The 15,802-nt window shown below is 46.0% G+C and overlaps 1 protein-coding gene across 3 annotated transcripts in view; it reads left to right on the top strand.

The window, feature by feature from the left end:
- The window catches only part of LOC132392017 (disintegrin and metalloproteinase domain-containing protein 33-like), a 156,237-nt gene that overhangs the window by 120,674 nt on the left and 19,761 nt on the right, over nucleotides 1-15,802 (top strand). For all 3 annotated transcript variants that reach the window (XM_059965923.1, XM_059965924.1, XM_059965925.1), the window contains 3 exons: nucleotides 7,622-7,699; nucleotides 8,013-8,121; nucleotides 15,527-15,662. In XM_059965923.1, coding sequence (XP_059821906.1) covers nucleotides 7,622-7,699; nucleotides 8,013-8,121; nucleotides 15,527-15,662 — 323 coding nt within the window. The remainder of the gene's footprint in view (nucleotides 1-7,621; nucleotides 7,700-8,012; nucleotides 8,122-15,526; nucleotides 15,663-15,802) is intronic.

Here is a 15,802-nt window from a genome sequence, read left to right as displayed (position 1 = left end):
CTTACCCCACTGAAATACTGCTACATCAGACTTTACTTTTTCCCTATCAAATTTCAAGTTGAACACAATCATTTCTGATCACTGGTTCCCAAGGGTTCCTTTACCTTAAGCTCTCTAATTGCCTCCGCTTCATTACATAACTCCCAATCCAGTATAGCTGATCCCCTTGTAGGCTCAACAACAAACTGCTCTAAAAAGTTATCTCTTAGGCATTCAACAAACTCACTCTCTTGGGATCGATTACCAACCTGATTTTCCCAATCAACCTGCATGTTAAAATCTCCCATGACTACCATAACATTGCCCTTTTGACACGCCGTTTCTATTTCCTGTTGTAACCTGTGGTCCACCTCCCAGCCACTGTTGGGAGGCCCATATATAACTACCATCAAGGACTTTTACCCTTTCAGTTTCTTAACTCAACCCACAAGGGTTCAACATCTTCCAATCCTATGTCACATCTTTCTACTGATTTGATGTAATTCTTTACGAGTAGAGCCACACCACCCCTTCTGTCTACCTTCCTATCCCTCCGATATAATATGTAACATACAAACATAGAAAACCTACAGCACAATACAGGCCCTTCAGCCCACAATGCTGTGCCGAGCGTGAACTTAATTTAGAGATTACCTCAGGTTACCCATATCCCTCTATTTTTCTTAGCTCCATATACCTATCCAGAAGTCTCTTAAAAGACCCTATCATAACTGCCTCCACCACCATTGCCAGCAGCCCATTCCATGCACTCACCACTCTCTGCATAAAAAAAACTTACCCCTGGCATCCCCTCTGTACCTACTTCCAAGCATCTTAAAACTGTGCCCTCTCATGCTAGCCATTCCAGCCCTAGGAAAAGTCCTCTGACTATCCACACGATCAATGTCTCCCATGATCTTATACACCTCCATCAGGTCACCTGTCATCCTCTGTCACTCCAAGGATGTGTTGGGGAGCACTTCGGGTCCAGTGATCACAATACTATTAGTTTCAATATAAATTATGGAGAAGGATAGGACTGGACCCAGGGTTGAGATTTTTGATTGGGGAAAGGCTAACTTTGAGGAGATGCGAAAGGACTTAGAAGGAGTGGATTGGGATAATTTGTTTTATGAGAAGGATGTAATAGAGAAATGGAGGTCATTTAAAGGTGAAATTTTGAGGGTACAGAATCTTTATGTTCCTGTTAGATTGACAGGAAAGGTTAAAAGTTTGAGAGCGCCATGGTTTTCAAGGGATATTGGAAACTTTGTTCAGAAAAAGAGGGAGATCTATAATAAATATAGGCAGCATGGAGTAAATGAGGTGCTCGAGGAATATAAAGAATGTAAAAAGAATCTTAAGAAAGAAATTAAAAAAGCTAAAAGAAGATACAAGGTTGCTTTGGCAAGTAAGGTGAAAATAAATCCAAAGGGTTTCTACAGTTATATTAATAGCAAAAGGATATTGAGGGCCAAAATTGATCCCTTAGGTAATCAGAGTGGACAGCTATGTGTGGAGCCAAAAGAGATGGGGGAAGATTTTGAACAATTTCTTTTCTTCGGTATTCACAAAGGAGAAGGATGTTGAATTGTGTAAGGTAAGGAAAGCAAGTAGGGAAGTTATGGAAACTATGACAATTAAAGAGGAGGAAGTACTGGCACTTTTAAGGAATATAAAAGTGGATAAATCTCTGGGTCCTGACAGGATATTCCCTAGGACCTGGAGGGAAGTTGGTGTAGAAATAGCAGGGGGTCTGACAGAAATATTTCAAATGTCATTAGAAATGGGGATGGTGCCGGAGGATTGGCATATTGCTCATGTGGTTCCATTGCTTAAAAAGTGTTCTAAGAGTAAACCTAGCAATTATAGGCCTGTCAGTTTGACGTCAGTGGTGGGTAAATTAATGGAAAGTATTCTTAGAGATGGTATATATAATTATCTGGATAGACAGGGTCTGATTAGGAATAGTCAGCATGGATTTGTGCATGGAAGGTCATGTTTGACAAATCTTATTGAATTTTTTGAAGAGGTTACAAGGAAAGTTGATGAGGGTAAAGCAGTGGCTGTTGCCTATATGGACTTCAGTAAGGCCTTTGACAAGGTTCCACTCGGAAGGTTAGTTAGGAAGGTTTCATCGTTAGGTATTAATATTGAAGTAGTAAAATGGATTCAACGGTGGCTGGATGGGAGATGCCAGAGAGTAGTGGTGGATAACTGTTTGTCAATTTGGAGGCCGGTGACTGGTGGTGTGCCTCAGGGATCTGTATTGGGTCCAATGTTGTTTGTCATATACATTAATGATCTGGATGATGGGGTGGTAAATTGGATTAGTAAGTATGCAGATGATACTAAGGTAGGTGGTGTTCTGGATAATGAAGTAGGTTTTCAAAGTTTGCAGAGAGATTTAGGCCAGTTGGAAGAGTGGGCTGAAAGATGGCAGATGGAGTTTAATGCTGTTAAGTGTGAGGTGCTACATTTTGGTAGGAATAATCCAAATAGGACATATTCGTAAATGGTAGGGCATTGAAGAATGCAGTAGAACAGAGTGATCTAGGAATAATGGTGCATAGTTCCCTGAAGGTGGATCTCATGTGGATAGGGTGGTGAAGAAAGCTTTTGGTATGCTGGCCTTTATAAATCAGAGCATTGAGTATAGGATTGTTACCCAGGGTAACAATCTCAGGATTGCTACCTGTGATTGTTATCCAGGGTAACAATCTCAGGATTGCTACCTGTGCCACATGCAAGTGAGGCAAGGAACAGAAGGATTATACAGATTAATACGTGGCTGAGAGGATGGTGCAGAAGGGAGGGCTTCAGGTTTTTAGATAATTGGGCTTTGTTCCAGGGAAGGTGGGATCGACAGGACTGTTTACACCTGAACTGCAGCAATACAAACATTCTTGCAGGAAAGTTCGCTAGTGCTGCTCGGGGGGGGGGGGGGGGGGTTAAACTAAATTTGCAGGGGGCAGGGATCCAGAATGTGAGAGAGGATAGCGAGATGAAGAATAAAGGACAGGTGGGGACTACACGGTTCTGGAATACTAAGTGTGTAGTAGAGAAAGGTGAGGCGGAACAAGTGATAAAGGAGGACACATGCACAGAGGGATGGTCTGATGGAACATGGAGTTAGATGTGCAGAAAGAATAAGTAAATTCAGGAAGGACAACAACATTCAAGGGGCGTATAGCCCGATGGGATTTTGGGGAGCTGGGTTAAGCACAATAGGCAGCGATTTAAACAGAGAGAGGAGAAATGGGCAAAAAATTCCATATCTGAATGCACGAAGTGTCAGAAATAAGGCCGATGAGCTTGAAGCTCAGGTGCGAATGGGTAACTATGATGTTGTTGGGATAGCGGAGACATGGCTGCAGGGAGATCAGATCTGGGAAATGAATGTACAAGGGTATACGTGATATCGTAGGGACAGAAATGTGGGCAGAGGGGGTGGGGTGGCCCTGTTGGTGAGGAATGAGATTCAGTCCTTTGCAAGGGGGGACATAGGATCAGGAGAAGTAGAGTCTGTGTGGATAGAACTGAGGAACAGTAAAGGCAAAAAGACCCTAATGGGTGTTGTCTCCAGGCCACCAAACAGTAGCATGGATATTGGGTGCAAGTTGAATAGGGAGTTAACATTGGCATGTGGCAAAGGTAATGTCGCAGTAGTTATGGGGGATTTCAACGCGCAGGTGAACTGGGAGAATCAGGTTGGTGCTGGACCCCAGGATAGGGAGTTTGTAGAGTGCCTACGGGATGCATTCTTGGAACAGCTTGTACGCGAGCCGACCAGGGACAAGGCTATTCTGGATTTAGTCTTGTGTAATGAACAGGATTTGATAAGCGATCTTGAAGTAAAGGAGCCATTAGGAGGTAGTGACCATATGATAAGTTTTTATCTGCAATTTGAGAAGGATAAGGGCAGATCGGAGGTGTCAGTGTTGCAGTTGAACAGGGGAGTCTATGGAGCCATGAGGGAGGGAGGAGCTGGCCAAAGTTAACTGGACAGATATACTAGCAGAAAAGACAGTGGAACAGCAATGGCAGGTGTTCTTGGGAATAATGCACAAGGTGCAAAATCAGTTCATCCCCCGGAGAAGGAAGGATTCAAAGGGGAGAAAGGGGCCACAGTAGTTGACAATGGAAGTCAGAAATTGCATAGTATTAAAAAAACGGAAGTATGACAGAGCTAAGGTGAGTGGGAGGACAGATGATTGGGAAATTTTTAAGGAACAACAGAACTTAACTAAAGAGGCAATACGGGGAGAAAAAATGAGGTATGAATGCAAGCTAGCCAGGAATATAAAGGAGGATAGCAAAAGCTTTTTTAGGTATGTGAAGAGAAAGAAGATAGTTAAGAACAATGTTGGGCCCTTGAAGAATGAATTGGGTGAAATTGTTATGGGAAACAGAGAAATGGCAGAAGAATTTAATAAGTACTTTAGATCTGTCTTCACTAGGGAAGACACAAGCAATCTCCCAGATGTATGGATGGGCCAAGGACATAGGGTAACAGAGGAAATGAAACAGATTGACATTAGGAAGGAAACGGTGATGAGTAGACTGATGGGACTGAAGGCTGACAAATCCCCAGGCCCAGATGGTCTTCATCCTAGGGTACTAAAGGAGGTGGCCCCGGAAATTGCGGATGCATTGGTAATCATTTTCCAATGTTCCTTAGATTCAGGATCAGTTCCTGAGGATTGGAGAATGGCTAATGGCTAATGGAGAATGGCCACTTTTTAAGAAAGGAGGGAGGGAGAAAACAGAGAACTATCATCCTGTTAGCCTAACATCAGTAGTGGGGAAGATACTTGAGTCCATTATTAAAGATGAAATAGTGGCACATCTAGATAGCAGTGATAGGATTGGGCCGAGCCAGCAAGGATTTACCAAGGGCAAATCATGCTTGACTAATCTGTTGGAGTTTTTCGAGGATGTAACCAGGAAGTTAGACAAGGGAGATCTAGTGGATGTAGTGTACCTTGATTTTCAGAAGGCATTTGATAAGGTCCCACATAGGAGATTGGTGGGTAAAATCAGAGCTCATGGCATTGGAAGGAAGATATTGACATGGATAGAAAACTGGTTGGTAGATAGAAAGCAAAAGGTAACGGTGAATGGGTGTTTCTCGGAATGGCAGGTGGTGACTAGTGGGGTGCCACAGGGCTCGGTATTGGGACCACAGCTGTTTACGATTTACATAAACGATTTAGATGAAGGCATTGAGAATAACATCAGCAAGTTTGCTGATGATACTAAGCTGGGTGGCAGTGTGACATGTGATGAGCATGTTAGGAGAATTCAGGGTGACTTGGATAGGCTAAGTGAGTGGGCAGATACTTGGCAGATGACGTTTAATGTGAATAAGTGTGAGGTTATCCACTTTGGGAGTAAGAACAGGAAGGCAGATTATTATCTGAACGGTGTAGAGTTAGGTAAGGGAGAAATACAAGGAGATCTAGGAGTACTTGTTCATCAGTCACTGAGGGTGAATGAGCAAGTGCAGCAGGCAGTGAAGAAGGCTAATGGAATGTTGGCCTTTATTACAAAGGGAATTGAGTACAAGAGCAAGGAAATTCTTTTGCATTTGTACAGGGCCCTAGTGAGACCACACCTGGAGTATTGTGTACAGTTTTGGTCTCCGGGGTTAAGGAAGGACATCCTGGCTATAGAGGAAGTGCAGCGTAGATTTACAAGGTTAATTCCTGGGATGTCCGGACTGTCTTACGCAGAGAGGTTAGAGAGACTGGGCTTGTGCATGCTGGAATTAAGGAGATTGAGAGGGGATCTGATTGAAACATATGATTATTAAGGGATTAGACAAGATAGAGGCAGGAAGTATGTTCCAGATGCTGGGAGGGTCCAGTACCAGAGGGCATGGTTTAAGAATAAGGGGTAGGTCATTTAGGACAGAATTAAGGAAAAACTTCTTCTCCCAGAGGGTTGTGGGGGTCTGGAATGCACTGCCTCGAAAGGCAGTGGAGGCCAATTCTCTGGATGCTTTCAAGAAGGAGCTAGATAGGTATCTTATGAATAGGGGAATCAAGGGATATGGGGACAAGGCAGGAACCGGGTATTGATAGTAGATGATCAGCCATGATCTCAGAATGGCGGTGCAGGCTCGAAGGGCCAAATGGTCTACTTCTGCACCTATTGTCTAATGTCTATTGTCTATAGGAGCTGGGATGTAATGTTAAAATTGTACAAGGCATTGGTAAGGCTGAATTTGGAGTATTGTGTACAGTTCTGGTCACCGAATTATAGGAAAGATATCAACAAAATAGAGAGCGTACAGAGAAAATTTACTAGAATGTTACCTGGGTTTCAGCACCTAAGTTACAGGGAAAGGCTGAACAAGTTATGTCTTTATTCTTTGGAGCGTAGAAGGTTGAGGGCGGACTTGATAGAGGTATTTAAAATAATGAGGGGGATAGAACGAGTTGACGTGGATAGGCTTCTTCCATTGAGAGTAGGGGAGATTCAAACAAGGGGACATGAGTTGAGAGTTAGGGGGCAAAAGTTTAAGGGTAACATGAGGGGGAATTTCTTTACTCAGAGTGTGGTAACTGTGTGGAATGAGCTTCCAGTAGAAGTGGTAGAGGCAGGTTCGGTATTGTCATTTAATGTAAAATTGGATAGGTATATGGACAGGAAAGGAATGGAGAGTTATGGGCTGAGTGCAGGACAGTGGGACTCGGTGAGTGTAAGTGTCGGCACAGACTAGAAGGGCCGAGATGGCCTGTTTCCGTGCTGTAATTGTTATATGTTTATGCGGTTAAGAGGCTGAGTTCGCTCAACCTATTCTCATAAGGTATGCTCCTCAATCCAGGCAACATCCTTGTAAATCTCCTCTGCACTCTCTCTATAGTATCCACACTCTTCCTGTAGTGAGGTGACCAGAACTGAGCGCCATACACAAAGTGGGGTCTGACCAGGGTCTTTTATAGCTGTAACGTTACCTCTTGGCTCTTAAACTCAATCCTTATGTTGATGAAGGCCAATACACTGTCATTAAGTTCCCAGCTTAATATCCTGTGATATTAATCTCCCAACCATGACCTTCTTTCAGCCACAACTTAGTGATGCCCACAACACCATACTTTCATTGCACCACAATGTTCGTCCATCTTATTCCAAATGCTATGCGCATTTAAATACAGCACATTCAGTCCTACATTCCTCGCCCTTTAGAATTCTACCTCTGTGTTACAATTTAACTCTTTGCATCGTCTGCATTTGTACCCAATCAATGGCTTGTCCTTTCTTACATTCATGTTACATCCATTATCTATTTGTCGATGGGGTGTGATGGGGTAAGGGTGAGGGTGGGGGGGGGGGGGTCAATTTGAAGTGATGGTAGGGGTATCATGGAATAATGGTGGGGTTGATGGGTGGGTAACAGTGGAGAAGTGATGGGTGGTTAACAGGGAGGGGTGATGGGGTGGGCTGATGGGTGGATGAGAGTGTGAGGTGTTGAACAAGTGCGGATGGAGGGTAATGTGGTTTGACAGTGGAGGGATGAAGTGCTGAGTCAGGTGATGGAGGAGGTGTTGGGGGTTTCTGAACTGGGGGAGGGTGTGGGGTGGTTACGGTATAAGAATTAGGCTCATTGTGACCCAGTGCCATTGCCCTCGACCAGGTATGCTTGCAATACCGATGTCAAAATGCCTCTTTCCCTCACCTTGCTGCCTGTGAGGAGAAGTGCCATCATCACGGGGTAAGTCCTTACAATGCCCCAAGACTCGCCCGCTACCAAATTCCCCCATCCTCCCCCGGGTTCCCCCCACTCCCCAGATTCCCCATCCTCCCCCATCATCCTCCTCTCTCTCTCACCCCTCCCCATCACCCTCTTTGCTCTCCCCTCCTTTCCCTCCTCCAGCTCCTCGAGGGGGTATCAAGGGAATCAGGTGGGTGACCCTGTCACACCGAGGGAGGTGGAGAGGTGGGGATTGTTGTTTTGGAGGGGCGATGTGTCACAGCTGGGTTGGTCTGAACTCTGTGTTGACGTCTCTACCTCCGTACTTTGTCAGGTGTGTAACAGCAATGGGAACTGCCACTGTGATCCGCACTGGGCTCCACCGTTCTGTGATAAACCTGGCCTTGGAGGCAGCATCGATAGTGGACCTGTACACACAGACAGTAAGGACCACTTGTTCCCTTGGACCCTGGCTCCACTCCTGGGTGGGTGGTCTCACAGTCATACCTCCAGTGCAGGAACTATGGGGGCATTGACAGGAACCATGTGGTTGTTGATTAATATTGGAGCAGAATTAGGCCATTCAGCCCATTGAGTCTGCCCCACCACTCCATCATGGCTGACTTATTATCCCTCTCAACCCCATTCTCCTGCCTTCTCCCCAGAACCTTTGACACCCTGACTAATCAAGAAGCCATCAACCTCCACTTTAAACATACTCAGTGACGGCCTCTACAGCCGTCTGAGGCAAATAATTCCACAGAATCACCACCCTCAGGCTAAAGAACTTCCTCCTCATCTCCATTTTGAAAATATGAGATGAAGATTCCTTGAAAGTGAGTCCACAGGTTGTTGGAACAGTTCAGTAATGGGGCGAGTGAAGTTCAGTAGTTGCATTTAATATCAGAAATGTATGCAATGTACATCCTGAAATCCTTGTTCTTTACACACATCTACAAAACAGAAGAATGAATGACAGCAAAATCATTAGAACCCCAAAGACACCCTGCTCCCTTCTCTCCAACACATGGGCCACAAGCAACAGTAAAGAAATTATACTCCCTGAACCCTATCCATCCACGACCACACAGATATGTCCCACGGAAGATTTTCTCAAATGGCAGGGGTAGACAACCGTAGCTGACAAGGGAAGTTAAGGACACAAAAATACAACTGCAGATGCTGTGGATCAAAGAATACATACACAACGCTGGAAGAACCCTTCCTGATGAAGGGTCTCGGCCCAAAACGTTGGCTACTCTTTTCTCACAGATGCTGCCTGGCCTGCTGAGTTCTTCCAGTGTTGTGTACGTATTCTAAGGGAAGTTCAGGACTGTATAAAACCCAAAGAAAGGGCATATAGGGTAGCAAAAGTGAGTGGGAAACGGATACAATAGGGTCATTTAAGAGCCTCTTAGATAGGTACATGGAGATGTGAAAAGTAGAGGTCTATGTACCAGGGAAATTCTAGGCAGTTTCTAGAATAGTTTACATGGTTGGCACAACATTGTGGGCCGAAGGGCCTGTATTGTGCAGTAAATTTCTATGTTCTATGTAAAAAAAAAGCTATAAGAAGGGAAAAGGTGAAATATGAGGGCAAACTAGCCATCGTTTTATTAACAACCTGGATGTGGGGGTAGAAGGGTGGGTTGGCAAGTTTGCAGACAACACAAAGGTTTGTAGTGTTGTAGACAGTGTAGAGGATTGTCGAAGATTGCAGAGAGATGTTGATAGGATGCAGAAGTGGGCTGAGCAGTGGCAGATGGAGTTCAACCTGGAGAAGTGTGAGGTGGTACATTTTGGAAGGACAAACTCCAAGGCAGAGTACAAAGGAAATGGCAGGATACTTGGTAGTGTGGAGGAGCAGAGGGATCTGGGGGTACATGTTCACAGATCCCTGAAAGCTGCCTCACAGGTAGATAGGGTAGTTAAGAAAGCTTATGGGGTGTTAGCTTTCATAAGTGGAGGGATAGAGACACGGTGTAATGATGCAGCTCTATAAAACTCTAGTTAGGCCACACTTGGAGTACTGTGTCCAGTTATGATCACCTCAGTATAGGAAGGATGTGGAAGCATTGGAAAGGGTACAGAGAAGATTTACCAGAATGCTGCCTGGTTTAGAGAGTATGGATTATGATCAGAGATTAAGGGAGCTAGGGCTTTACTCTTTGGAGAGAAGGAGGATGAGAGGAGACATGATGGAGGTGTACAAGATATTAAGAGGAATAGACAGAGTGGACAGCCAGCACCTCTTCCCCAGGGCACCACTGCTCAGTACAAGAGGACATGGCTTTAAGGTAAGGGGAGGGAAGTTCAAGGGGGATATTACAGGAAGGTTTTTCACTCAGAGAGTGGTTGGTGCGTGGAATGCACTGCCTGAGTCAGTGGTGGAGGCAGACACACTAGTGAAGTTTAAGAGACTACTAGACGAGTATATGGAGGAATTTAAGGTGGGGGGTTATATGTGAGGCAGGGTTTGAGGGTCAGCACAACATTGTGGGCCAAAGGGCCTGTAATGTGCTGTACTGTTCTATTAATATAAAGCAGGATTTCTAAAACCTTTTTCAGTTATATAAGGAATAAAAGGGAAGTGACTATTGATATTGGACCACTGGAAAATAATGCTGGTGACATAATCATGGGGGACAAAGAAACGTCAGATGAACCTAATGAGTATTTTGCATCAGTCTTCACTGTGGAAGGCACTAGCAATGTGCCAGAGGTCCATGTGATTCAGGGACTGAGTGCCATTGCTATTGCAAAAGAACACTGAAAACTGAACAGCTTTAAGGTGGATAAGTCATTTGGACCAGATGGACAACCTACAAGAGTCCTGAGAGAGGTTGCTGAAGAGATAATGGATGCATTGGTCATGATCTTTCAAGAATCACTTGATTCTGGCATGCTCCCTAAGGACTAGAAGATTGCAAGTCCACTCTAAGAATCTGTTATTAAGGATGAGGTCTGAGAAGAGAGCATGCCCTGGGTGCTGGGTGTCTTTGTAGATGGATGCTCCTTTCCTGTGACAGTGCTCAGTGTAGATGTGCTCAATGGAGGGGTGGGCTTTACCCCGATGGACTGGGACCTATCCACTCATTTTTGTAGAGTTTTCCATTCTAGGCCATTGCTGTTTCTATAGCAGGTCATGATGCAACCAGTCAATATACTCTCCTCTACACATCTATAGAAGTTTGGTAAAGATACAGATGACAAGCCAAATCTTTGTAAACTTCTAAGAAAGTAGAGGCGCTGCCATACTTTCTTCATAATTGTACTTACGTGCTGTGTCCAGGACAGATTCTCCGAGATGATAACACCAAGGAATTTAAAGTTGCCAACCTGTTCCACCTCTGATACACCAGTGAGGACTGGCTCATGGACCTCTGGTTTCCTTCTCCTGAACTCAACAATCAGCAACATGGTCTTGCTGACATTGAGTGGGAAGTTGTTGTTATGGCACCACTCAGGCAGATTTTCAATCTCCCTCCTATATGCTGATTCGTCACCACCTTTAATGTGGCCTACAACGTTAGTGTCATCAGCAAAATTAAAACTGGCATTAGAGCTTTGCCAAGCCTCCCGGTCATGTGTAAAGCAAGCGGAGCAGGGGTCTAAGCACACAGCCTTATGTGGATCTGTGCTGATGGGGATTGTGGAGCAGATGTTGCCGATACAACTTGATTGGAGTCTGCAAGTGAGGAAATTGAGGTTGGAGTTACACAAGGAAGAATTCAGGCTATGGTTTTGGAGCTTATTAATTAGTTTTTGAGGGGTGATTGACAGACAGACAGACATACTTTATTGATCCTGAGGGAAATTAGGTTTCGTTACAGCTGCACTACCAAGAATAGTGAAGAAATATAGCTATATAAAAACCATAAATAATTAAATAATAATAAGTTAATCATGCCAAGTGGAAAAGTAAGTCCAGGACCAGCCTATTGGCTCCGGGTGTCTGACACTCTGAGGGAGGAGTTGTAAAGTTTGATGGCCACAGGTAGGAATGACTTCCTCTGACGCTCAGTGTTGCATCTCGGTGGAATGAGTCTCTGGCTGAATGTACTCCTGTGCCTAACCAGTACATTATGGAGTGGATGGGAGTCATTGTCCAAGATGGCATGGAACTTGGACAGCATACTCTTTTCAGACACCACCATCGGAGAGTCCAGTTCCAACCCCACAACATCACTTGCCTTACGAATGAGTTTGTTGATTCTGTTGGTGTCTGCTACCCTCAGCCTGCTGCCCCAGCACACAATAGCAAACATGATAGCACTGGCCACCACAGCCTCGTAGAACATCCTCAGCATCATCCGGCAGATGTTAAAGGACCTCAGTCTCCTCAGGAAAAGAAACAGCTCTGACCCTTCTTGTAGACAGCCTCAGTGTTCTTTGACCAATCCTGTTTATTGTCCATTCGTATCTCCAGGTATTTGTAATCCTCCACCATGTCCACAGTGACCCCTTGGATGGAAACAGGGGTCACGGGTGCCTTAGCCCTCCTCAGGTCCACCACCAACTCCTTAGTCTTTTTCACATTAAGCTGCAGATGATTCTGCTCGCACCATGTGACAAAGTTTCCCACCGTAGCCCTGTACTCAGCCTCATCTCCCTTGCTGATGCATCCAACTATGGCAGAGTCATCAGAAAACTTTTGAAGATGGCAAGACTCTGTTGTAGTTGAAGTCCGAGGTGTAGATGGTGAAGAGAAAGGGAGACAGGACAGTCCCCTATGGAGCCCCAGTGCTGCTGACCACTCAGCCTGACACACAGCGTTGCAAGCGCACGTACTGTGGTCTGCCAGTCAGGAGAACAATAATCCATGACACCAGGGAAGCATCCACCTGCATCACCATTGTATTGAGAGCTGAGCTGCAGTCAATGAAGAGCATCCTGATGTCTGTATCTTCATGGTCCAGATGTTCCAGGGTTGAGTGAAGTAGCATCTCCTGAGGACCTTGGCCCCAGTTAGAAAATTGGAGCAGATCCAAGTCACTTCTGAGGCAGGAACTGATGTGCTTCACCACCAGCCTCTCAAAACACTTTGTCACAGTGGATGTACTGTAAATGCTACTGGACAATAGTCATTGAGGCAAGCTACCATATTCTTTTTAGGCACTGATATAATTGAAGCCTGCTTGAAGCAATTGAGTACCACACACTGCTGAAGAAAGAGATTAAAGATCTCAGTGAACACTCCAGCAAGTTGATCAGCACAGTCCTTTAGTACTTAGCCAGGTACGCTGTCTGAGCTGGAGGCTTTCCGTGGGTTCACCCTTCTGAAGGATTGATTCTCTCTCGTCGGCTTCAGACAATGAAATCACAGGGGCGTTGGGGGTTCTTCTATCCATGCCAGTATCTTTCCTGTAATACCACAGGCTCTTAAATTGTAAAGCAGCATAATGTGTGTGTCACCTTGTTAAAGGCCTGAAAATCCAAATAAATTACATCTTCTGACTCTCTTTTATCTATCCTGTTTGTCCTTTCCTTGGACTTCCAACAGATTTGTCAGGTAAGATTTTCCCTTGAAGAAACCATGTTGTCTACGACCTGTTGTGTCAGATCCAGGAAACCATGCTAACCGTGTCCTGTTAAATTGTGTCCGATCGAGGAAACCATGCTGACTGTGGCCTGTTGTTTTGTGTCCGATCGAGGAAACCACGCTGACTGTGGCCTGTTGTGTCAGATCGAGGAAACCATGCTGACTGTGGCCTGTTGTACTGTGTCCGATCTAGGAAACCATGCTAACCGTGTCCTGTTAAATTGTGTCCGATCCAGGAAACCATGCTGACTGTGGCCTGTTGTGTCAGATCGAGGAAACCATGCTGACTGTGGCCTGTTGTATTGTGTCCGATCTAGGAAACCATGCTGACTGTGGCCTGTTGTATTGTGTCCGATCCAGGAAACCATGCTGACTGTGGCCTGTTGTGTCCGATCTAGGAAACCACGCTGACTGTGGCCTGTTGTACTGTGTCCCATCTAGGAAACCATGCTGACTGTGGCCTGTTGTGTCAGATCGAGGAAACCATGCTGACTGTGGCCTGTTGTATTGTGTCCCATCTAGGAAACCATGCTGACTGTGGCCTGTTGTGTCAGATCGAGGAAACCATGCTGACTGTGGCCTGTTGTTTTGTGTCCGATCCAGGAAACCATTCTGACTGTGGCCTGTTGTTTTGTGTCCAATCGAGGAAACCATGCTGACTGTGGCCTGTTGTGTCAGATCGAGGAAACCATGCTGACTGTGGCCTGTTGTTTTGTGTCAGATCGAGGAAACCATGCTGACTGTGGCCTGTTGTACTGTGTCAGATCGAGGAAACCATGCTGACTGTGGCCTGTTGTTTTGTGTCCGATCCAGGAAACCATGCTGACTGTGGCCTGTTGTTTTGTGTCCGATCGAGGAAACCACGCTGACTGTGGCCTGTTGTTTTGTGTCAGATCGAGGAAACCATGCTGACTGTGGCCTGTTGAATTGTGTCCGATCCAGGAAACCATGCTGACTGTGACCTGTTGTGTCAGATCGATGAAACCATGCTGACTGTGGCCTGTTGTACTGTGTCAGATCGAGGAAACCATGCTGACTGTGGCCTGTTGTACTGTGTCAGATCGAGGAAACCATGCTGACTGTGGCCTGTTGTATTGTGTCCAATTAAGGAAACCATGCTGACTGTGGCCTGTTGTTTTGTGTCAGATCCAGGAAACCATGCTGACTGTGGCCTGTTGTATTGTGTCCGATCCAGGAAACCATGCTGACTGTGGCCTGTTGTATTGTGTCCGATCTAGGAAACCATGCTGACTGTGGCCTGTTGTATTGTGTCCGATCCAGGAAACCATGCTGACTGTGGCCTGTTGTTTTGTGTCCGATCCAGGAAACCATGCTGACTGTGGCCTGTTGTTTTGTGTCAGATCCAGGAAACCATGCTGACTGTGGCCTGTTGTTTTGTGTCCGATCCAGGAAACCATGCTGACTGTGGCCTGTTGTTTTGTGTCAGATCCAGGAAACCATGCTGACTGTGACCTGTTGTTTTGTGTCCGATCCAGGAAACCACGCTGACTATGGCCTGTTGTTTTGTGTCAGATCGAGGAAACCATGCTGACTGTGGCCTGTTGTGTCAGATCGAGGAAACCATGCTGACTGTGGCCTGTTGTTTTGTGTCCGATCCAGGAAACCATGCTGACTGTGGCCTGTTGTACTGTGTCAGATCGAGGAAACCATGCTGACTGTGGCCTGTTGTACTGTGTCAGATCGAGGAAACCATGCTGACTGTGGCCTGTTGTATTGTGTCCGATCCAGGAAACCATGCTGACTGTGGCCTGTTGTATTGTGTCCGATCTAGGAAACCTTGCTGACTGTGGCCTGTTGTGTCAGATCGAGGAAACCATGCTGACTGTGGCCTGTTGTTTTGTGTCTGATCCAGGAAACCATGCTGACTGTGGCCTGTTGTACTGTGTCCGATCCAGGAAACCATGCTGACTGTGGCCTGTTGTGTCAGATCGAGGAAACCATGCTGACTGTGGCCTGTTGTTTTGTGTCCGATCCAGGAAACCATGCTGACTGTGGCCTGTTGTACTGTGTCAGATCGAGGAAACCATGCTGACTGTGGCCTGTTGTATTGTGTCAGATCCAGGAAACCATGCTGACTGTGGCCTGTTGTTTTGTGTCAGATCCAGCAAGCATATCTCCACCTTCAGCCCTGGGGGGAAAGGATAGAAGCATAGGTGGGGGAATGGCGTGTGGTCGGGGATGGGATGTGGATGCTGATGGAGGGAGGGGCTGAGGTAAGTTTTAAGGATGGGGATGGATTTGGGGCCCAGTGAAGCTGAGGATTGACGTGACCCTTTTGCGCACAGGTTACCGTTTGCTGGTGTTGGGATTACTCCTGACCTTCCTGCTTGTCCCAGCTCTTGTAACGGCTGCCCTCTGCTATCGGAAACACCAGGAGCGACTCTGTGGCCAGATCGGCTTTGTCCCACCTTTCACACGCAGGTATCCCTTCCCCCCATCCCCCTGCCCCCTCCTCCATCTACCTCCTCCTCCACTTCCCTCTTCCCCTTTCTTCTCTGTTCCCGCCTCCCTTCCTCCCCCAACCCATCCCTTCCCTATCCTCTCTCCCTACTCCTTCCCCT

Source organism: Hypanus sabinus, chromosome 3 (genome assembly GCF_030144855.1).
Source record: "Hypanus sabinus isolate sHypSab1 chromosome 3, sHypSab1.hap1, whole genome shotgun sequence".
Taxonomy (NCBI): domain Eukaryota; kingdom Metazoa; phylum Chordata; class Chondrichthyes; order Myliobatiformes; family Dasyatidae; genus Hypanus; species Hypanus sabinus.
The sequence above is the reverse complement of the archived record's forward strand: the minus strand, read 5'-3'. Positions and strand labels throughout refer to the sequence as shown.